Here is a 24,555-nt window from a genome sequence, read left to right on the forward strand (position 1 = left end):
GATCACTTCTTGAGGTTGGGGCCGCCCTGAAGCCTGTAGGGGCAACTTGGGGCCCAAGTCGTGCCTTGTCTGTCTGGGACCACAGCACCTGCAGTGACCTCCACCTCTGCCTTCCCATCCCCCTCCTGGCAAGGGCTGTGGGGTCAGATTGAACGGCACCTTCACTGCTTATCAGCTGTCATCCTAAGCCAGTCGCCTCCCTTCTAGGGCATCGATTCCCCCCCTTGGGAAATGGGAATGAAATGCCTGCCCATCTACCTGAGGTCATTGTCAGGACTACACAAGATGAGGCCAAGCGCTTGGCTCCTGGGACGTGCACACGAACTTGTTAGCTATTGCCCGGTCTTGGAGGTGGTCACTTACCTGGGCCTGTGCTGCCTCTGAAATTGGCCCACACGATTTCCCCTCTGCCTCTTCCCTGTCACCCTCATGAGCTAGGTGTTCTGAAACCTTCACCTCAACCAGGTGGCAGGAGATGAGGGCCCCCCTCCAGGGACTTGGGTCTGCCTGGTCCTTGGTCTGTAGGCCATTCCCCTTCCTTCCCCAGGCACCGACACTCTGCTAGCTCTGTTCTGACTGGCTTCCCTCCTGTGCGGAGGCAAGGACCCTCGCCTAGCAGGTAGCTGGGCCTCCTTTCCCTGGGAACCTGGCCCAGCCCTGCCCCACAGTGGAGCGGGGTGGAAACAGTGTGGCGGGCTCCCCCCACATCCTTGCCAGCTGCCCCCACATCCTTGCCAGCTCAGAAATTCCCCAGCTGACTTCTTTCAGGGATGAGCTGATCCCCTGCTTCCCCCTGGTGGCCACAGCTGGGAACTGCAATTTTTTCCGCCGGCAGCAAGCCTGTGTGGTGCACAAAAGAGGCTTTTTTTCTCTCCCAAATCCCACGTTAAGTCCTGACCTCCCCAGCACAGGGCTGCTCAGGCCTCATGCACCTATCTTGGGTAAAACTGTCAAGCTGTAATGTCTGGGCCCCCCTCAATTATAAAAAAAATGCATGCACAATGTAAAGTGGAAACAACACATAAAAATAGGAAGATATGAAAATTCCTAGTAGCCCAACTTCCCTCAGAGATCACTACTGTCCAGAGCCTGGCAACATCCTCCCATAGTCTCTGCTTGTATAATATATGAGTGTGCGGTGTACATACACACACACACACACACACACACGTTTATGTTAACAGCATTGCACTTGGCATGCTGCTCTGTAAGCTGCTTGCTTCATCATCTTTCCCTGTTAGCACAGAGATCTGCCTCATTTGTCTAACAGCTGATTGTATTCCTCTGTTGACTAACGTATTTATCAATTCCCTATTGAAGCTTATTGCTTTTAAAAGTCAATCTTTTTTTTTTTTTTTAAATAACCTTTTTATTTAATGCAGTAGGAAGATCTGGAGTCAGGAAAGCCAGGGTCTGACTTGGCAGGTCTCAGGCCACTGTTTTTTATCACAGCCTGTGCCCTTCCCAGGCCTCAGTTTCCCCATCCGCACACTAGGGCATAGTGCTCCACCTAGAACCTTCACCCTGGCAATCACTCAGGTCTGATTCCCATTGGGTTGGCAGAGCCTACAGGCTGCCCTGGGGTTATCCATACAGTTTTTGGGCTGGTGTGGGGAGGGGGCCTGAGAGCCCCAAAACCTGTTTGAGGCCTGGAGGCCACTGAGCATTTTGATAATTGTGGAGAGAAACAGTCCGGGTGCTGCCTGCTCAGACCTGAGGCCTGCTGCCCCTCAAGAGTGAGACTGACTCTGAGGGGAAGACTGAGATCTGACCCACCTTCCTTTCTGGTGCCCCTGGTGCCCCTGGGCCAGCTGCTTTCTCTTGGAGGGGAATGTGGGCATCCATACCTGGCTCCCCAACCCTGTGCTGACACTGCCTGTTACCCAAGTAATAATGTATTCTCCTTGTGTACACTTGAAACCATACAGAAGATGACTTCTACTTCTGGCCAAGATGGAGTAAAAGAGACGGACTGACCCTCCTGTTTTAAACAACTAAATCAACAGACAAAATATATGATATAATGGTTCTCAGACCTTAGACAGGCAGCGCAGAGCAGAATTCTTGAGAAGAGGAAAGCAAATGAGGTGAGCCCTGCAGGTGCAGAGCGTTCTTGCAGCCTGGACAGTTTCCAGGCCGCCCTGCAGGGAAGGGGCGCCACAGGGCCCCGCGTGGCAGAGGCCGAGTTGGGAATTCGGGAAGGCAAAGGGTGGGTAGAATCTTCAGACCAGAGTCCGGGAAAGAAGAGAGCTGAACCAGGAGCAGAGAATGGCCCAGACAGGAGGAAGATCGGAGAGAGGGCTCCAGACGTGTGCACATGGTCCCCTCGACTCTGGCTGCGAACCAGTGAGCACGTGTGTGCGAGGAAATTACCTTAAGCTGGTGAGAGACCTCAAAAAGGAACAAGCAGAACGAAACCCCAGAGCTCACCGGGGCCAGAAATAGTTTGAGTTCCCACCATCCAGACTGCAAAACCCGATGATAAACAGGGATAGTGCTTAGAATGACCTGACCTTGGTGGGGGGGCAAAATTAGTCCTTGACTAAAGTGTGCTCGTCTCTTCTAACAAATCTCAAAAGAATAAAACTGTTTCCAATAACATCTGCGTTCCAGAACAAGTCTTAAGAATATTTAGAGGAATACAAAACACATTCAGTACTTAAGTTAAAATGCCTAGCATCCAATAGAAGTTAGGCACCTAGAGAAGCAGAAATATATGACCCATAATGGGAGGAAAAAATTATTAAAAACAGACACAGACACATCACGGATGACAGGTTTAGTAGACAGGGGTGTTAAAACAGTTATTATAACTTTATTCCATATGTTCAAGAAGGTAGAGGGAAGCATGAGCATGTTAAAAAGAAACATGGAAATTATATTTTTAAAGATCTGCGTTTAGTAGTGAAATTTTTTTTCCTGATATGAAAAATACACTAGATGGGATTAACAGCCAATGAAAAGAAGAAAAGCTTAATGAAACTGAAGACATAGTTATAGAAACTATTCAAAACGAAACACACAAATATCAAAAGACTAACCCTCCCCCCCCCAAAAAAAAGAACTGGGTATCAATGAGCTGTGAGACAACTCCTATCAAATTAGTATAAATAATAGGAGTCCCCAAAGGAGAGGGAAGAGAGTAAAATACAAGAGAAAGATAGATATTCAAAGAAATAATTGATAAAAGTTGATGAAAACTATAAACCTATAAGTTCAATCAACCCAAATATAAGAAATAAAGAAAGAAAACCACATCGTGTCACATCATAATCAAATTGCTTAAAACCAGTGATAAAAGAAGATTGGGGGGGAAAAGATACATTACATGCGGAAGAACAAAGATTAGAAAGGTAGCACATTGTTCATCAGGGAAAAAAGAAATTCAAGCCAGAAGACTGGAGCAATATCTTCAAATTACTGAAAGGAGAAACTGTCAATCTAGAATTCTAACTCAGCAAAAATATTTTTCAAAAATGAAGGCAAAGTAAAGGCTTTTCAGATATTCAAAGAAAAAATAATTCTGAAGACATGTATTGTAAGAAATATAAAGGAAGTATTTTGGTCAGAAAAAAAAGATACCAGATAGAAATCTGAATCTTCACAAAAGAATAAAGGCGTTGGAAAATGGTTACAATGTGAGTAAATACAAAAGACTTTTAAAAATTATTATTTAAATTTATTTAAAAGATAAGTGACTGTTTAAAATCACAATATATGTTTGTAGCATGTCAACAATATGACAACAGTAGCACAAAGGCCATGACAGGGAGAAATGAAAGTATATTGTGGTGAGGTCCTTATGTTATATGTAAAATGGTACAATGTCACTTGAAGGCAGGCTGTGCTGAGTTTAAAATGTATGCTATAAACCTAAAGCAACACAGCAAAGAATTACAGCTAATAACCCAAGAGAGAAGGTAAATGCAATAATAAAAAACTCGATCCAAAAGGACGCAAAAGAAAAAGAAATAGGAAACAAAGGACTACGGGATGAATAGAAAATAAGTATCAGGCCCGGCCGGGCGTGGCTCAGCGGTTGAGCGTCCACCTGGGATCCAGGCGCTCGTGGTTCGATTCCCGGTCAGGGCACAGGCCTGGGCTGCGGGCTCGATCCCCAGTCGGGGGTGCAGAAGGCAGCCAGTCAACGCCTCTCTCATCATTGATGTTTCTGTCTCTCTCTACCTCTCCTTTCCTCTCTGAAATCAATAAAGATATATTTTAAAAAAAAAGAAAAAAAAGAAAAGAAGTATCAGGATGCTAAATATAAACATAAGCATATCAATAATTACATTAAATATAAGTGCTCTAAACATACCAGTTAAAAGGCAAAGAGCCCAGCCAGCATGGCTCAGCAGTTGAGCATCCACCTAGGATCCAGGAGATGGAGGTTAGATTCCCGGTCAGGGCACATCCCGGGGTTTCAGGCTCAATTCCCAGCATGGGGCATGCAGGAGGCAGCTAATCAAGGACTCTCATCATTGATGTTTCTCTCTCTCTCTCTGTGTGTCTCTCTCTCTCTCTGTCTCTCCTTTCCTCTCTCTCTAAAATCAATAAAACTATTTTTTTTAAAAAAGCGAAGACTATCAGAATAAAAAATCCAATACCCAATCATATACTGTCTATAAGACACCAACTTTAAATATAAAGATACAAATAACTTAAAAGTAAAAAGGGTGAAGTTCCACTTGCGGGAGGCAGTGCGAAAAGCTCCATGTACCTACTTCCCTGTGAAATAAGCCAAATCATTTCAAGTCCCTGGAAATTTTCCTAAGAGCATAGAGCAAATGAAAAAAAAAAAAAACAGTTATTCAGGAAAATTCACTAAACTAACTCAGTAAGAGCAACAAGAGTCGGAGGCGTTTGGCATATGGTTACTCCCTACACCCCCACTTCCAGCTCAGTTTGGTGGAAGCATCTCAGCAGGTGGGGGTGACCAAGAAGATGAGGTTTTCTCTCCCCTCAGCTCTCATATCTGGGTGGGAGAGGTAGGCCAATAGAATTTCTAATCTCCTCCACCTTCAAGTTGAAGAGGCTAAATTCTGCAGGAGTATGGCTGGGAGGATGGGGGCTCTTTCCTACACCCAGCCCTCACCCATAAGACGGAGGCTCTACCCCAGGTAGAGCAGGTCAAGAATACTGAGGCTCTAGTCTCCCCTGCTCCAGCTCACTCTAGGGCACAGGTTCCATACCAGGAGAAGTAAGCCCAGAGCATGAGAGGCTACCATGCTGCCCAGCTTCCAGAGTAGTGCTTCAGAGATTTTGCCCAGGAAGGGAACCAATCCATAAAACAGGAGAGCTCCAAAGCTCTCCACAAAGACTCTGATTTTATTTTATTATTAAATATATCTTTATTGATTTCAGAGAGAGGAAGGGAGAGAGAGAGAGAGATAGAAACATCAATGATGAGAGAGTCATTGATCGGCTGCAGCCCACAACCCGGGCATGTGCCCTGACAGGGAATCGAACCCTGATCGCCTGGATCCTGGGTCGATGCTTAACCACTGAGCCACGCCCGGCTGGGCGACTCTGATTTTATTTTATTTTTTGAAACACAGTGTGGGGATATTCAAGCATATGGTAATTTCTAAAACCATAGGTAAATTGGACTTCATTAAAATGTAAAAGTTTTATGCTTCAAAGGACACCATTAGGAAAGTGAAAACTTAACTCACACAACGGGAAAATATATGCAAATCATGTATCTGATAAGGGACTTGTATCTAGAACATACAAAGAGCTCTTACAACTCAACAATAAAGACAACCCAATTTAAAAACCGGCAAAGGATCTGAATAGACATTTCTTCAAAGAAGGAATACAAATGGCTAATAAGCACAAGAGAGGATTCGAAACATCATTAGTCACTGGGAGAATGCAAACCAAAACTTCACATCTGCTAGAATGACTAGAATAAAAAAAGACAGATAATAACAAGTGTTGGTGAACTGAAGAGAAATTGAAACCCGCATACATTGTTGGTGGAAATGTAAAATATTTGTAGTTACTTTGAAAAACAGTTTGAAATTTCCTCAAAATGTGAAATATCGAGTTGCCATTTGACCCACCAGTTCTTACACTACATGTAAAGTGGTAGAGTATCATTTGCAGGTAATCAATAATAAGTTAAACTACATATTGTAAACTCCAGAGAAACCACTAAAAATAGAAAATAAAGAATTAAATCTAGTAAGTCAATAATAAAGATAAAATGGAATCATTTAGGAAAAAACTCATTCCAAAAGAAAGCAAAAATTGGAAAAAAAGCGGATGGGACAAAGGGAAAACAAATAGCACAATTGCCAATTTTAATCTAACTATATTGATAATTAAGTTAAACATAAATGGTCTAAATATTTAATTGAATGGCAGAGATCATCAGATTGGTTAAGAAAGCAATGCTCAGTGCACCACTTATGAGTCCATTTCTCTTAACTTTAAATCTTCCTCCATTGCTGTTTGTGATATTGTAATTGCCACCTGAAATTATGTTAAACTCTATCAGTAGAGGGCGCTGGAGGGACACTTTATTCTTCCATGTTCTCATTTTCCCTCAGTAGATAAACTCATGTTACGGTTAATAATTTTTTATGTTAAGCTACCCTATTGGAATTACTCAGTTGTTTTAGTATCCTGTTTGGACCCATCCAATTCAGAATTCACACTGGGAATGGTCCTAGGAGATAACTCTAAAAAGATGGGATTTAGGGATTTGTTTGGCTGTGCCCTTGGACTTCAAGACAGGGCTGAACTATCTGCCAATGAGAAATGGAATTCTGGTAATGTACGGTATGCAGTGACATCACAATTTATCATGCTATCTATCACCTGTGATTAAGTGATGAGTGAAGCATATGCCTTGGGAGGCCAGGTGGCTGCAGCGCTTGACTGCTAATGGCAGTGATGATGACCGTCAGGACTGTGGTGTGGAATGAATGATTTTGAGCATGCTTGATAGCTTACCAAAAGAAAATGACAAACTCATGTCCTTTCATTCTCAGCTTAAATTGTGGTCTGATCATAAAGCTTCCATTACAACTCTAAAAGATTTTCTGACTTCTTGCAGACACTGGACTGATATTGCTTAAAATCAAACAGAAATTTAATTATGTAGGTTGATGAATTACAACATCAGTTGAATTCACAATCTCAATAAATTTGTCATGTGAAAGGGCATTGATGGGAAAGAATGGGATCCTGAAATTTGTGATGGGGACATCTTGTTGGATCCAAATGAAACAAACAACTCGAACCCTCAAGTCACTCTGTTCCTCCCTTGCCAGAATTAGCTTGTCTTTCTGTATGGGCTTATTTGCTTGAAAACACTATCATATCTTCACCTGGAATAGATGCTTTCAAAGGTGATGCCCAAGACCCACCACAACCATTTCCATAATGAGGTCAAATCTCAGCATTTTCCAGAGGAACAGGAGAGGACTCTGGAGGGAACAGCTTACATGGACCAAAAAAAAAAAAAAAAAAAAAAAAAAAGTGAGACTACTAATACAGATTTTAAAGCAGATTTATTGAAATACATGTCATACAACTCACCCATTGAAAGTGTACAATTCAGTGGCTTTCAGTATATTCACAGATATCTACAACCATCAGAACAATTGATTGTAGAACATTTTCACCATCCCATTAATGAAAACTCCTATGGTATGTACACTTTAGCTGTCACCCACTTACCTCCCCTCACCTCACCCCCTTTAGCCCTAGGTAACCACTAGTCTACTTTCTGTCTCTATAGATTTTCCTGTTCTGGATATTTCATATAAATGGAATCAAATACTGTGTAGCCTTGGTGACTGGCTTCTTTCACTTAGCGTAATGCTTTCAAGGTTCATCCATGTTCCTTGGATGGATCAGTGCTTCCTTCCTTTACAGCCAAATAACATCCCACGGGATGGCTATGCCACATTTTGTCGATTCATTTTCCACTGATGAACATTTGGGTTGTTTCCATTTTGTGACCATTATCAAGAATGCTACAATAAACATTTGTGTACAAGTTTCTGTGTGGACATGTTTTCATTTCTTTTGGGTACATACTCAGGAGTGGAATTGCTGGGTCATGCATTACCTTTATGTTTAATCATCTGAGGAACCGCCAAGACTATTTTCCACCAGCAGCACTTGTTTTCTCCCATTGTGTGGGGTGTTTTTCATTTTCTTTATGGTGTCCTCTGAAGCATAAACACTATAAATTTTAACTGTGGTGAAGTCCAACTTATCTAATATTCCTTTTTTAAAAAAAATAATAATACCACCATCATAATTCTGGACAGTCTCTAAAGGCTGAAACAGATCAGGGGTGTAGAGTGGAACCAAGACTTTCTCTCCCTACTCTGTTTCAGTGGACTTTGAACATGGGTCTGACTTCTGGCCCTCACTTCTCACTCACTGAGAAATTCTCTCCAGCATGGGCCCACCCAAGCCAGACCCTCCTCCTGGTGGCAAAAGAAGAGCTGAGGCCACCATCGTAGGAATTCCTCCCCTCAAAGGCAGCCCCACAGGCTGAGGGAGTGGGCAGCTGCCTTTCCCAGTGCCATGGAAGAGCAGCCCCCAGCAGCCAACAGTCCCCACGAAGCTTGGGATGAACACAGCAACCAACCCACCATCCAAGAGTTAGGACTCAAATGAGGCATCTTTTTTAAGTGGAGGGTCTCACTCAGATCCCCAGAGCGTACAACAAACATGTGTCCAGAAGGAAACAAGGACTTGAGCGGTGAGCCATGCCTTTCCTTTTCCGTCTTCCAGCTCAGGCCTACACTCAAATATTCACACTTTAGCAGAATGGTTATTTTAAAATTCAAATTCCTAGATCCCATCCTAGAGATCTGTCTTCAGTAGGTCTCAGGGGTCGCCCAGAGATCACATGCTCTACTGGCACCCCATGATTCCTAGAAGCTTTGCTTAGGCCTTACCAGATCGAGAAACATTGATAGTCAATCCCTTTTCACGGCCCAACATTCCACAGAGCCCAGAGGATACGAAATTCTCCATGTTCTCACACCTGCACCACTAAAGAAGTTAGACACAAAAAGTAAATCTTGTATGATTCCATTGATTAAAAAAAAAGTCTTAGAATAGGCAAATTAATCTGTAGTGATAGAGTTCAGTAGCTGCCTGGGAAGGGGCAGACAGGTAACTTTCTGGAGAGGTGGAAATGTTTTGTAACGTAATTGGGTGGTGGTTACTCAGTGTATGAATTTGTCAAAAGTCATCAACCTATACACTTAAAATGTGTTAATTTTACTGCATGTAAATGATACTTCAGTGATGTCATTGTGAAGAATGATCAGTGTCTGAGAAAAAGGTGATTTCAGATCTTTACACACATGCTTACATTTCTGAACAGGCGCATGGCTCACTGTCTCATTCATGCGTAAGGGACCTCGTGCCAGCAATCCGTCAGTGTCTGATTTGCATATTACTGAGGCTCCTGCTCGTATAAGAAATAAGACCAGGCTCAGGTCCCTGTGCCTAGTGCTGGGGAGAGAACTGTAGTAAACAGCCCCATTTTAAGGAAACTCTGTTTTTAGAAAATTCCTGCTTACTGGCTGTGTCCCCATCACATCAGACTCCACTGGATGCACACACATGTGCACACACACACCATTTAAAAGGAAATGCTCTGTGAAAATAAACACAAGCCCACAGGCTCTGTGATGGTGACCCCTCAGAAATCACTGCGGGGCAAGCAGGTCACACCTCAAAGGGCGTACCTCAAACTTGAAAATGGCACCTCTGCCTCCCTAAAGTCCCCAGAGGTCAAGAGAAAACTGCAGGGACTGAAGCTGTGACCTCAGAGCGTGTGTGATCCGAGGATACAGGCCTGTGCATTCTGAGAGACCTCCACATAAACTGGCCTCAGAACTGGCGGGTCCGGAGTCCCAGCCCCTTCCCTGCCTGGTGACTCACGGGCTCACCTTGGGCAATTATGATTCCTCTTGGGTCCTCAGTTTACCCCTCTGTAAAATGTTGGACTGGGTGAGCAATTACCAATTATTATTATTAGTCAGCTCAAGATTCCATTCTTCAAATGAAATTTCATGCGGAGCCGAGTAACAAAAAATGGAGGATGCTTGATTGAAAATAGGGTTCAGGGGCCCCTGCCCTTGTCTCCCCCTTGCTCTACTTTGAGGACCCCCCTAAGGCTTCATTGTTTAAAGACTGCTAGGCTGGCTGAGCTCCCAACCCACGCAGCTGAACTGACTTCACGGAAACTGTCCAAGACTCCCAACGACTCAATCCAGCCATGACATCAGTGACGTCAACCTGTGACGTCACGAAACCTGACTCACCACCCTGGACTCCCAATGACCCAATCCAGCCTCTGATTGCACAATGACTACACAGACATGTGACCACACACCCTGACTCAAGGAACCCGGGTGAAACAATTGTATTCACTCTGTGAGTAGAATGATTCCATTGTGTGGACCGTGCCATAGCTGGCTGTCTAAGGACGCTCTGCCTTCCTCTTACCCCCGAGTTGCCTTCCCCGTGGATTCAGAAACACCTAGAAGCTATCCTTGGATGGTGAAGCCCACGCCTAACCTTAGATGATCTTAGATCCTTCTCTATAACCGACACATGGGAATGTCATCATCCTTGTCGCTCAGTTACTAAGTTGTGCCAGGCACTGTGCTATGCTCTCTATAAGCAGCACATCGGACCCTCACCCCGTGAGGTGGGCATCACTGTTCTCCCCTGTGCAGCTAAGGAAAAGTGAGGCTCAGTCACCGAGAGGCAGAGCTGGGGTGCAGGGTGGAACCAGTGCTCCTGGGAAGGCTGTGAGTGTTGATGTCTTTTCTGAGCCCATTTCCTCACCCTAGAACAGGATGACAGTAACACCCTCATGGTCGCTGGGGTGACTGACAGTCCTTGGAAACACCCTCAGTGTAGCAGCAGACACAGGGCAACTCAGTAAAGGCAGGACACAGACACAGCTCCCTAAAACCACCAGACACCAGTCTATAGAAAATAGGCTTTATTTTCACATTTAAGGTGAACACAACTACATGTCCCTGAAGTCTACTATATACATAACCAGTAGATTTGTTATTAAATACAGAAAAATCTGAGCCCACCAGGAAATACATGTTTACTCTCCCCAGGGCCCACAGCACCCTCAGGCCATTTCCGTTTCCACTGGGGAATTCACATCTGCTAGCTCAGCTCACAATGGCTTGGTTCCCAGGTTCATCTGCTTCTACCCCACACTCTCCAGAAATGACAGCAGCAAACGGACAGGTCTCACAGGGGCGGGACAAAGAGGCCTCGGCCACGAGACCCTTCACAGATACACGGATTGCGGTCCAGAGGCCAAGCCCCGGAGTTCTGTGGCCTGGGCCTAAACTCAGGTCATACCACAGCAGGGATCAGTTAGTGTCACAGCTTCATCTCCAGGTAGTCTTGTTAATTAAATTATTCCAATTAGGAAGACATCATTAAATAGACATATCACAGCCCTTTTTGTAGCACTGGCTTTCCCCCTTGGTCAAGGAAAAGGCACAAATCTGAACTGGAAGCTAACCTATCACCCCCCAAGGCACATGTGAACTCAGGCTGCACAGTCACAGCCAATGCCTGCCGAGGGGTAGCGATGTGACGTCCACGACGGGGGTCCAGAGACAGTCATGAGGAAGGGTGGGCACTGAAACAGTCTCGTGGGGTCCTGGGGAGGTCTGGGGTTGCTGAGATGCCTTCCTCGAGCACATGGCGGATGGAGGGAGCACACGCAGCTCTGCGGGGCATCTTCACCCGGAGCCCGGGCAGCCCCCTGGGTGAGTGAACACCGGGTGCAGCAGCTGCGGGCGCAGTACCCTGGTGGCAGGGGGTTAGCTCAACTGGCCGCAGTCTGTGATGACAATCTTCTTGGACGTCTTCCCACTCTTGGAGCCAAAGGATTCTATTTTCTTCACAACATCCATGCCGTCTTTCACATGGCCGAACACAACATGTTTGCCATCCAACCTGTGAGGACAGGTGAGCCAGGTGAACAGAAAGGAGAGTAGAGCAACGTCAGCCAACATCATGGTCGCTTGCTCATGGAACTACCTACCAAAACAGCCATTCTGAAAGGAACGCACCCCGAGAAGCTGCAGCCGTTCCCCAGAGCTCCCAGTACCAAGCCTTGCTGAGCTCCCCAATACAGCAAAGGCTGCTCCTTCCTGCGCACGCTCTGCCTCCCCCACACTGTGCGGCCGTGCCTGGTAACCTCATCTATGAAAACTGAGTTATTCTTGCTCTGCTCAGGGAGATAACAGGATATTGAACTACTTGAAAGAAAGAAAAGGCCTGTGTAAGTGGAACTATTTTAACTGTCATGAATTATGAGGTGAGAGCCAAGGTAACAAGTGTGGTGAGACTAAGTCCTGAGCATTTCTCAACTTGAGAGAGGTCCAAGAATCTACAAAGCAGCTGAGTCTGGTGCCAGCAAGGCCACGACTGGCTACAGCCAAGGGCAGAACTGCAAGATCCATTAAGGATTCCATGGAGGAGCACAGAGCAAGCAGAGCCAGCACCGATCTGCCCAGCCTGACATCCACGGCCCCTCTGGCTTGGAGGCTAGAGACAACTAGTGTCTACCCCTCACCCCGGTCTCCCTAAAGTCCTCAGAAATGGGCTTTATTAAGTCTTAGCCCCTGGCCAGCTATTGTCCCCTCAACCCCAGATGCCCCAGGGCTTTGGGCAGAGAATCTTACCCCTTAGTGGAAAAATGTACTGGGGAAGACATCCCTAAAATCCTGTGGGAAGTAGGGCTCTAAGGGCTGGAGCTACCTGGAGGTGTGACATTGAACTGTCTACTACAGTGTTTCCCAAGAGCATTCCACGGTCAAGATAAGCCTGGGAAACAACAGCTTACACCAGGCAAATGGGCCTCTATGACAGGCCATCTCGAGCCCTGCTGTGCTCGGCAGCATTTCCCACATGTACTTTGTATGTGTGTGCAAAACACACTGAGAAAATTCCAGCTGAGAGTGACAACTGGAAGTCTAATTAAGACAGAGTTCCAAGAATGCCCACATTCGCCCTCGGTCCTCTCAGGGACTCGCTCTTTCTCTCATACAGGCATAGCCCCGGTGAAGTACTGTCCCAAAGCAGACAGTTCAGCCTCGCACTACCCTCCTCTGAAAGCACCCTCCCTCCTCCAGCTGCAAGGCTGTCCCTCATGCTTGGGACCAGGGAACTCACCAGTCTGTCTTGATAGTGCAAATGAAGAACTGGGAGCCATTGGTGTTGGGGCCTGCATTTGCCATGGACAGGACACCTGCAAAACCAGGCAGGGGTGAGCCATGCTGCCCCAGGAAGCATCTCACCTGGGCAGTGACTCGAAAGAGCAGATGGCTGAAACCACATTGAGGACATTTGACTCTGAAGAGCCTGGAGCTTGAAGAGAACAAGGCCCTGAGGACACCCAGTTCCCAGGGCCTGTGCTCCAGAGGAAGGAAAGGGCTTGTGGAAGCTCTCATGGTAGAGCCAAAGCAGGACCCCCACCTGACTCTAGACTTTTCCACATTGTACCTTGGGTCTTAAAGGTGATACAATGCTGGGGTTTGGCTCAAAGGTTCTCCCTTTACCGTGTTCCCAAAAGATAGTTTGTGTTTAAATTGAGAGCTCAGAATAGAAAAAGCTCAAGGAAAACCCAACAAACTGAGCACTGAAGGGAAGGAAGGCGCATGATCGGACACTATCAGGGACGAGACTGCAGCCTCCCGGGCCTGCTGGGCATGGCAGAGGTGGGGTCAAAGCTTGGGGAACTGAGACCAGGGAATGCGGCGCCCACTCACCTGGCCCCACGTGCTTCAGTGTGAAGTTCTCATCAGGAAAGCGGCTTCCGTAGATGGACTTCCCCCCTGTGCCGTTGTGGTTGGTGAAGTCGCCAGCCTGTGAGCACAGAGCACCTTCTGAGTGTCTGCCATCCAGACTGCAGGGGGAACCTGCTGCAGCACTGGCAAGCGGCCCACCCACCAAGGCCCACCCAGCCAGAGGCCCTTCAGGAAAGGGCTCAAAAAATGTCCAATTATATAAGGACTAATAGAATAAGGAAAATAAACCCAGGAGATCGAGGGTCAATTCCCAGTCAGGGCACATGCCCAGGTGGTGGGCTCGATCCCAAGTAAGCGGCGTGCAGGAGGCAGCCGATCAAGGACTTTTTCATCATTGATGTTTCTCTCTCTCTCTCCCCCTCCCTCTCTGAAATCAATAAGGAAAAAAATAATTAAAATAAGCTTAAATCTTTTCTGATAATAACTATCCTGGTTTCTGAATAATTCACTTTTTGTCTAAGCAAGTTTTTAATTAATCCTCAAAGGACCCAGTGACCTATGATAGGATTCTTAGTGACCCAGAATTTCCTATCTGACACTCCTAGAGGATAAACAAGGAGGTGTCCAGGGGCCTGAGCCCACGTCTGGTCTGTGGAAGTAGCAGCAGCTGGCACAGAGCCAACTCCCTATGCTGAGCCCCCTTCCGCTTCCCCAGCCAGGCTCAGTGGCTTCCCTCTGCCTTGCAGTCCACCTGGGGATGGTTCCCTCCTCAGGGCTTGCCTGAAGCTTCCACAGCCAGAAGAGCCCAATGGTGTGACCCCAGCCCCAGGCCATGGCCACGCTGCCATTTTCCTGAGATGAAGCACCCACAAATGTCAATAAGGTGTCGCCCAAAGAAGTACAATTCAAAACCCTGGCCTGGGTCCCCCCAGTGGTGCCACCTCATGCCTCAGAGAGCCCTCCAGCTTTGGAAGTCCCCAGCCTGCCTCAGGACACCCACTTCAGCTCCTGGGAGCCTCTGAGGCAAAAAGCTACAGGGCTTGACCAAGCCTGCCCCTCCTGTGGCACTTGCCGTATCTGCCACATGAGCAAGCCCAGCCCCAATCCACTGCCACTTACTACCATATGATTACAGCCACTGGGGTGGAGGGAATGGGGGAGAGAATTCCAGGCTGAAGGAGCTTCAAAAAGGTCATGGCGACCATGCTCCTACCTCTGGGTTTGCTGACCTCAGGACACAAACCCCCGACCTAGCAGGTTCTGACCCAACAGAAGACAATCCCCAAGGAAGTACGAGTCCTGATCCCTGGGAAAGCTCCTGATGTCGACAGTTACCCTAAACCTCTGACACAGCAATACTAATGTCTCTGACAAATGGGCAGGACACATGACTAAAGACGATGTTCATTCAACCGAGATGCTCTTCTATGCAGAGACGCTCCAAGCCCAGACCTGCATGTTCCTGCTCATGCTCCCTCCTCCCTCCCCTTCCTCTTTTCCCAGGCCGTGGGCTCAGGCCAGGGGCACCCAGAGACTGAGTACACTAGTCCCCTAAAGCCGCAAGAGCTACCTCCCACGCACATCCATTCTCAATGCCAGTGCTCCCTCCACAGGCTCAACTTTCCTAACCCAGATGGGCAGGGCCATCCTGCCACTTGCCCTGTTGCTTAACTTCCGGGGCAGGGAAGGGCGAAGGCAGTGCAGACAAGTCCCAGCCTCCCAGGGTGAGAGGACAGGTCAAGAGAGTAATTAGAGTTGCCCTCCATTCAGTAATTTCCAAGAACCAGGCACATGCTCACTCATTACTCCTCGGAACGCTCCTGTGAAGTGGCCCCCATTATTACCCCACTTACAGAACAGGGACCTGAGCAGTGAGGGCCACAGTACCTGGCACATGAAGGACGGAATCACTCTGTGAAACGTGGAGCCTTTGTAGCCAAAGCCCTTCTCCCCGGTACACAGGGCCCGGAAGTTCTCTGAGGGTGGAAGGGAGAAGCAGGTCAACAGGGCAGGCCTCAACTCAACTCCAGGGGTGACACCTTTCCAGCCAGCATCCCCTCTAATCCCCCAGGTGAGCAGGGCACGGAAGACCGTAGGCCCGCCCCTGAGTCTGCTCTGGCTGTGTGACCTGGGACGAGTCATCTCCCTTTCTGACCTCGGTGGTAGAATGAACAATCCTAGCTGTTCCAGCATGAGGTCAGCAAGGCAGGGAGTCCAAGGTTGTGAGCCACCAGCCTGCCACACTGGGCACCAGGAGGGAGGAAATTGTCCCATGGAAATTTACATGTGCCTTCTATTGATGCTGAGGCTACTACCAGACAGATGGGCAGGGCCAACACTGAGGCCGAGTGACAGGAGGCTGCCCCACACATGGAACTCTCGCCTAGTCCCAGGTCTCCTTGCCCAGACTCCTGCCAGCCCACCCACCTCACATGCCTCTCTCCCCCACCTAGACCAGACTCAGGAGGGCCCCAGGGACTGTCTCACCTGCAGTCTTTGGGACAACATCTGCCTTCAGCTGTAGGGAGAGAAGAGGGACCAGAAAAGATGGTTAGTCCAGAGGCATGTGAAGAAAGGAACCTCCTCACCACCCAACCTCCACAGTGGCCAAGGAGACTGAGAAAGCACTAGCTGCCACTCCATTCCTGTTACTCCCAGCCCTATGTAGGAGGCAGCCTAAGCAGCTATCATTTTTGCCAGATGCTTCCTGAACCCAAGGCTGAGTGGGAGGAGGCAGCCTCGGTTTCCTAATGTGTCAGGAGAGATCACAATACCACATCCTGACCTGCTCCTCTGGGGCAGAACTGGCAGAGCAACTACATACAGCTGGGCCCAAAGCACCAGACTCAGGGCCTGGAGAAAGGGTCCAGGGAGGAGCTGGTCCAACCTCCTCAATGCGTAGATGGGACACTGAGGCTCAGCGAGAGGCAAGAGGGGTGGGGGTAAGAGGAGGCTGGAGCCCCACCCAAGCCGGCCTCTTGTCTCCCAGCTTCAAAAGCCACCTTGGTGCCAAACCATTAAAATAAATAGAGCAGGAACGGTGCCCTCCATGTTCCAGAAGAGAAAACTGAGGCTTAACTGAGACCCCTTTGTTCAAAATAGGGCCAAGCTTGAGGGCTACACTGAACATCTCCTACCTTCCCACTCAGTTACCTTCAGGACTCTTTACTTCTTGTTTTCAATGTTTTTACTTTTTTAAAAAGGCCCAAAGAGCCCTGGCGGGTGTGGGAGGCTACATGCCCGCGTGCCCGGCTGAACCCCCAGTAGGGGGCGCGCAGGAGGCAGCCCGATCGCGGTTTCCCTCTCCCCCTTTCCCTTTCTCTCTAAGGATCAATAAAAGCATATTTAAAAAAAAATAAAGTAAAAATAAAAAGGCCCAAAGAGTCAGGTGCAGGAACTAGTGTCGCCCCCGGAAGGGTGGCTGGGGTTGGAACGGGGCGCCCGGCACACTGGCCAGACGCCACCCCGGGGTCCGCCCGGCGGCTGGAGCCCGCGGCCTGCCCAGCGCGCCCCGCGCGAGCCCCAAGCGCCCGCACTGGGTCCCCGGCCAGGGAGCCCGACGGCGGGCGCGGGGCGGGGCCCGCTCGCCGCTGCAAAGGCGGCCACGTGAGTGCCCAGTCAGGCCCGCGCGGGACCCCGCACCCCGACGCCACCTCCTAGTCCCCGCCTGGGTTCCGACCCCGGGAGGCCTGGGCCCCGCCCCCACCCCGGCCGGGCTCCTGCGGCCAGGCCCTCGGTCCGCGACCTGACCTTGAGCCCTCCTGTACCCTGCGCCCCGCCTCCACGTCTCCAAAGTTCCGAGGGGAGACCAGACCTCCCCAATACGATGCCCCTTCTCACAGGGGGGGAAACTGAGGCCCGGAGCCCGGGAGTGGGAGGCAAGGTCACCCAGGGAGCCAGGCACTGCGCCGGACCGGGTCCAGGGCTCCCCGGAGGACGGCCCCCACCCCCGGCCGGCGCGGTCCGGCCCAGCGCTCTCACCTCCAGCACCACGCGGCCGAGCGGCTGCCCGTCGGCGCCCACGTCCAGGTACACGAGCGGGTTCTCGGCCGAAGAGGACGGGTCGCGGGCGCCGCCGCCGCCGCTGCAGGCGCGGGCTGCGGGGAGGCTCAGCGGCGGGCGGCGCGGCGCGGGGAGCAGGCCGAGCAGGCGGGAGCCGCAGCGCAGCGCGAGCATAGCGGCGCGGGTCGGGTCGGGTCGGGTCGGCGCGGGTCGGCTCGGGTCGGGACGGGACGGGACGGGAAGTCCGCGGTGGGAGCAGAGACGCCGGCAGCGAAGGTCACGCGCCCGGGAAAAGCGGCGCCGCCGCCGCGCGCCGCGGCCTTTATTGGCCGGCTGGGCTCGTGGCCCCGCCCCGCCCGCCCCGCCCCCTTCGGGCCTGTCTGCGGGCGACCTCTGCCGGCCTCGGTGGGTAACGCAGCCTGACGAGTTGGGTGGCGGAGCATGAAGTCCTGTGAAGTTCAATAGAACGGGAGACCTGATGGACGGACACAACCTCGCAAAAAGAAGGCTGGTTCCATTTTGTGAGGGTCCCAATAGATTAGATTTTAAAAGGGAGCAAATGTTAAAACGTAGTTAAGTGCAAAATATGCGCTTCCGTATGTTTTTAGCTGTAACAAAAGTATACATTTGTATAGGCCGCCTCTCCCCCCATAGGCGCTGCAGACAGACCAAGGGAAATAGTGACACTGAGAGTCAGTCAGAGAAAGCTGGAGATGAGAGGCGGGATTAGAGTGAGGGGAGGCAGGAGGACACACTTCCCATGGTGACCACAGGCTTGTCCTGTCCACAGATGCTTCTAGAGATCAGATCTTCCTGCAAGACTAGACTCTGCCTGGGCCTGTCCCGCTCCCACAGGCCCCAGCCCTCTCCAGGACTGGGTCTGACTCCCCTTCTCAGCCCTACAGACTGACAGTCCTGGGGCAACCAGGGCTACTGGCTCCCCTCCCATCCCCACTCACCCCTAGCAGGCCTCCCGTGGACTGCACAGGATCTGCAGGTAACACGGCACAGGGGCCCTTGCATAGGGCATGCAGGGAGAAGTGACAAAGCAAAACCGGAGGAGAAAGGGAACTGGGGGGGGGGGGGGGCTGCGGGGAGGGGAATCGATCCCACATGCTGAGGTGGACTTCACAGGAGCCTGCGAGGTGTGGAGGGCCCACAGCGAGTGATCAACAGGCAGGGGTCCTAAGGGAGCATCTGGGCCAGCACCTGTACCCTCCAGATAGGAAACTAGGCCCAGGGAGAGGAAGACACTGTCCAGGGCTAGGAGAGCCCAGGAGTCCCCACCACCAGTCCTCCTAGACCTCTCAGGGCCTCAGTTCCTTCTCTGAAGAATAGGGGTGTGATGATAATCCTCACTCTGCTCTTTTTCCAGTCTGTTCCAAGGATAAAATGAACAAGAGGGAGAAATCTGTCAGCTATTAAGCACTATGCCACAAGCATCAGTGATGGACAGAGTCTAAATGGTCTTTGCTCAGGGTTTGGGGCTCAGACAGCAATGGGTCTCATTTGCAGGGGCTCAGAGGTCTGAGAGGCCAGAGAAGAGGGTGGAAGCTGGGCCTTGGAGTCAGGTGGACTTGAGCTTGGACTAGACAGAATCAACTCCTGGCAAGGGGTTGCACAGCAAAATGCTGACGAAAACAAAGTCATGAGGTCAGAGCAGAGTGTCCTAGCCTCATGAGAATGCAAGTTTGGCCCTTTTTAGGAAGTTCACATTTGAGGGGCCGAGACACAAAGATGTGGAGAGGAGATTCCAGAGGAGAAATCAGCAAAAGGCAGCCCAGAGCTGGGAGAGGTTAGGGCACTTTCAAGTAAAAGCTGTGATATTGAACATGAGCTGAAAGGCTTTGAAGAGGCGGGAGGTGGGGGATGGGGGTGGCAATCACAGGGGATCCTGAGGCCAGGCTGAGGTCTGACGTTGTTGGATAGAACTGGTGATCCATCAATGGTGTAATGCCCCTGTTCCCAGGATCCTGGACCAAGAACCAGCTTCCTTCACTCGTGTTACTCCTTCCACCCTCTTTAGAAAATCAAGCATCATCATTACCTTCTTGCCAAAGAAAAAAGTTTCACTTCCCCCTAGGCTCAGCTGTGCAGTCATCTTCCTGTACTGTCTTCAGTGGCATCAGGAAGAGGGACAGTCCCTGGGCTGAGCTATAAACTGAAAAGTGCCCAGACCTTGAGGACTTGTGGCCCAGGTGAGACAGGTAGATATCAGCACTCACCTGGCTCTGAGGCTATTTATAGACTCTGTGTCACCCTCAGGAACAGCAGGTTCTCCATTACTCAGCCCAAGTGGTTTCTTATCCAGGGTGTTAATGGTTTTTGTCACCTATGGCTCCCTTAACACCAGTCTTTAGACCTCACAGGGCCAATTTTTAAATGTTGAGAACTAATTTTAAAATAAAATTAAACACTGAATGAACCAGAAACAACATATTTATAACTTGGGTGGGGCCTCTGGGGCCAGTAGTTTGCAAGCTCTGATCGCTGTACACATGAGAGAACCGAAGCTCAGAGGGACAGTGGTCACACAGCCAGAAGTACTGGGACTAAGGTCAAATTCCCCACCACTCTTGCCGGGGTCCTTTCTGCAAGAATGATTCAGCAGACATGTTTTCAGAGCACCTGCTGTGTGCCAGATCTGAGCTTTGTCCTAGGGATACAGAAGGACAAAGACTGGGAAAGGCAGTTACAGTGCATGTGATTATCGGTGCTGTGAACAAGCCTCTCCAGGCGGCCCATGTGCACGGCAGGAGCGAATGTTGTGGTCGTCCTAGGCTATGAAGTTCTGGGTGTCCTGGAGAGCTTTCCAGGAGGGACTGGGGGTGGACACAGGGTGGGGTTTTCATGAATGATCCTTGCCAGTGTCATCAGTGGGACAGTGTGCCTTAGGTAGAAGGAGGCCTCGGACTTCATCTCTCTGGGTTCCATTTGAGGGTGTGGGGTCTGGGAGAGCATCTGTCACGGGCAGCTGACAAGGATCCGGAAGAGAGGTTCTTGGGTGAGAGCGCAGAGGTTGATGACAGGCCACTGTGAACGCTGCGCTCTCTGGGGTGTTCCCTGTGGCATCACCGGCCTTCACGAGATCAGTATGAATGCTTTAGCTTCTCTCTGCTGGCTTTCAGGAACCACGGCGGGTCTGGGCCAGAGCATGCTCTGAACAGAGCACAGCGGGAGGCAGGGAGAGGCAGGCAGGGGAGATTTTCCTCAGGGCCTGGTGGTAGTAGTGGAGGCACAGTGACCAGAGCCCCCAAAGGGGATGGTCTGGGGAAACTCCCAGAGTCCAGCTGGGCTTGAAAAGTCACCGTATGGGCTCCTGGATGAGGCAGCCATCAGAGCAGGACAGGGCTCACCCCTCCAGCACCTGGCTCTTGCATGGCCCACTTGGTCACAGTAGAGTTGGAAAAGCCAGCCTGCTGAGTGTATCTGTTGTCCACTGTGGTCCAGGTGGCCCTGGGGGCTCAGGAAGGCTTCCTGAGAAGCTGCCACCAAAGGGAGGCATTTGGAAGGACTTTGGAGGTAGGCCCTGGGGGAAGGGGTGACTGTCAACCAACACTGGGTCCCAGAAGCATGGTCTTTGGAGTCAGGCAGAACTCAGCTGGAGACTTGGCTTCCCATGTCATGAATTCACTCATTTATCCATTCACTCCACAGTTATTGTCTGCACCCACGCTGTGTGCCTGACAGTTTCCTAGGCACTGGAAATAAGGGTAATCATTAGACAAAAAAGTAGACTTATTTTCTCAAGGGAGAGAGAACAACAACAACAAAAGAAAAGAAACTAAGGAAAGCAAAAAGAAAGAAGATGATTTCAGACAGTGGTATATGCTCCATACAAGCGAAGCCAGGTGATGTGCCGCAGGGCTGGGGTGAGGGTGACGCTCTGTGGGCGGGGTCTGTGTGGCCTGACCAAGGAGGAAACACTTGGACTCAATCACATGTAGCTGTGTGAGCGCAGGGAGGCTGCTATGGGCTTTGAGCCTCCGTTTCCTCACCTGTGAAGAGGACCTGGTAACGCCTGTGTCACAGAGCTGTTCTTATTAAGAAGAATGACATGATGACATGGTGAAGGGCCTTGAACATACTAGGGCCGCAGCAGTGACTGAATGAATGAATGACTGAACGGATGGATGCCACCTAGCCCAGGCCAGCTGAGGGGTCAGAGTCGGAGTGGGAAGGCTGATCTTGAGTGAATGGTAATGTGTCCTATGGATATGAGCCCTAAAGCATGCCCCCGAGGGAATTTTACAGGTGGTTTTTATGACTGTCCACCCAAGACTTCCCTTAATATAACCATCCCATCCTTACACCAACTGGTGTGTAATGTTTGGAGGCTTCCTTAATATATTCACAGCCACCCATCTTTTGATCCACCATTGGCCTGAGGTCGGCTGGGCTGGATGTTATCTCACTTGATAGAGGAGGAGGCTGGGGCTCTAACCAGCTAGGTGACCAGCAGTCCCAGTCTTCACAACGATCAACATTTGAGCTGGGGACACTGGGTTTGGGCTCTTTCCACTCTATAAACAAAGTTATGATGGCACCTTTTTCCCACTCCCCACCCCTCCGAGGCAGGTGGTCTCTAAGATGGCCCTAGTGCTGCCCTGGTGGTCATGGCCTGGTGTAGGCCCCTCGCCTTGGGTGTGGGCTTGACCTAATCCCTCCTCACAGCCTGACTACTGCAGAAGTGATGGGACGCTACTCCCAAGAGCAGGCTGAAAAGAGACTGGTTCCTGCCTTGGGCTGGCGCTCTCTGTCTGTCTCTCTCTGTCTCTGTCTCTCTGTCTCTCTTTCTCTCTCTCTCCTCACCGGCTGCCATGCTATGACTCCAGGCAGCCCGTGGAGGCCCCATGGTGAGGCACCAAGTCCTGCCAGCCACGCTGTGAGGGATTTGGACATGGATCTTCCACAGCCTGCCGAAGCATGTGAGCAAGCTTGGAAGCGGATCCTGCAGGTCCAGAGGAGCCTTGGGTGACTGCTGCCCAATCTGCAGCCTGACTACAACTTCTGGAAAGACCTCGTGCCAGAGGCACCTGCTAAGCCACATCTGACACCTAAGCCACAGGAACTGTGAGGTGATAAAGGTTTGCTGTTTAAGGCCCCTCAGTGTTGGGGCCATTTGCTTCGCAGCACTAGATGCCTAAGACACACGCATCCTGCCCTCAGCCAGTCCCCATCAAAGGCCAAGCCCAATCTCACTGCTGCATACGCAGCCCATCCCTGGCCTGCCCTCTCAGCTGGCTGTGTCACCAGCCACTCTTGGCAAAGACCTCATGGGCAGTCAGGGAAAACTGGCCCTGAGAGACAGGGCTGGCCTATCTCGGTGAAGACCTGGAATGTGCTATTTCTGCCTCATTCCTCTGAAGGTGAAAGCAGGGAGCCTAGAGAGCCTGGGCTGGGTTTGTGGCTGTGGCATCTCAGTGGCCTCTGGAAAGGGACAGTACCTCACACTATGACTCCACACCAGGCCCTGCATGAAGCACTTTGCCTACATGGCCCTGATCCGCAGGAGGACCCCACCTACCGAGTGGACATTGCTATTCCTGCCTTACAAGTGAAGGACTGAAGGCCAAGAGAGTGTAAGTGATTCACCTGGGGTCACTCTTGTGCGAAGTGGAGCCTGATTCTTCCCAATCGGCCCTTGGCTGTGTGTCTTCTTCCAGGAGCTGATGGGCTCCAAGCTGTGCCTCTTTAGATGGATTAGGCCAGATACCATCCCCTCCATGCAGCCTTTTCTCCAGCTCGCCTGACACCATGCTTGGTGATTTAAATCTGCCATCCCTTCTAGTCCTTGTGACAACTCTGCAAGGCAGAAACTGTGGACCCCATGTGACGGATCACAGCTCTGAAGCTGAGAGGGAACCTATGACTTGCCCAAGGCCACACAGATACCAGGTGGTTCAGTTGGATTTGAACTCAGGTCTGCTGGCTCCAAAGTCTGCACTGTCCCCCACTGGGCCTTCTTGCCCTAGAGAATCTGCCATTGACTTCCACTTATACAGGTGAGCAACATATAAACACTGAATTTATTTACACAGTTCCCACCCAGAGTCAATAAGAAAGGGATCTGGTGGGCAGGTCCCAAGAGGTCAAGCACAGCCCCATCTCCACCTCAGTTTACCAACACTGATTGGCACCATTATCCTAAGGAGAGGCCCCCACTGCCAGGTTCCAGAGGAGTGGGGCTTGAGCCTTTGCCAAGACTAAAATGCTGCTTGGGCAGACCTTGGCTGAGCCCTGGGCTCCCCACCCAGGGGCTGCACAGAGGCTAACAGCCTGCTATTCTGCAGTTTCTTTTCTCTCTCTCTCTTTTTTTTAAAAATATATCTTTATTAATTTCAGAGAGAGGAAGGAAGAGGGAGAGAGATAGAAACATCAATGGTGAGAAAGTCATTGATGGGCTGCCTCCTGCACGCCCCCTGTTGGGCATCGAGCCCACAACCCGGGCATGAGCCCTGACCGGGAATTGAACTGCGATCTCCTGGATCCTAGGCCCAGGCTCTACCGCTGAGCTATGCCCGGCCGGGCTCTTTTCCCTTTTTGATGTTTCTTCTGTAGACCTGTGTAATATTCTGAATCTATTTCTGATCAACATTGCCTACCTTCTAATTGATATTGCCTATCATTGATGGCATATGTTTGTTTTTTATTCCAATTAAAATAAGAGCTACAGCCCTGGCTGGGTGGCTCAGTCGGTTGGAGCGTTGTCCCGACCCACAAAAGGTTGTGGGTTCAATTCCCAGTCAGGGCACATACCTAAGTTACAGGT

General features: G+C 50.1%; 1 protein-coding gene across 1 annotated transcript; it reads right to left on the minus strand.

Annotated features, from left to right (window-relative positions):
* Positions 1-10,984: 10,984 nt before the first annotated feature.
* Positions 10,985-18,082, minus strand: PPIF (peptidylprolyl isomerase F). Its single transcript, XM_081158743.1, has 6 exons — positions 17,763-18,082; positions 16,269-16,299; positions 15,669-15,757; positions 13,803-13,899; positions 13,207-13,282; positions 10,985-11,985 (listed from the first exon to the last, which is right to left on the minus strand). The coding sequence occupies exons 1-6, from the start codon at positions 17,955-17,957 to the stop codon at positions 11,850-11,852; spliced, it is 624 nt and encodes a 207-aa protein (XP_081014869.1). The 5' UTR covers positions 17,958-18,082; the 3' UTR covers positions 10,985-11,849.
* Positions 18,083-24,555: the final 6,473 nt, after the last annotated feature.

This window comes from Miniopterus schreibersii, assembly GCF_964146895.1.
Source record: "Miniopterus schreibersii genome assembly, chromosome: 14".
NCBI lineage: Eukaryota > Metazoa > Chordata > Mammalia > Chiroptera > Miniopteridae > Miniopterus > Miniopterus schreibersii.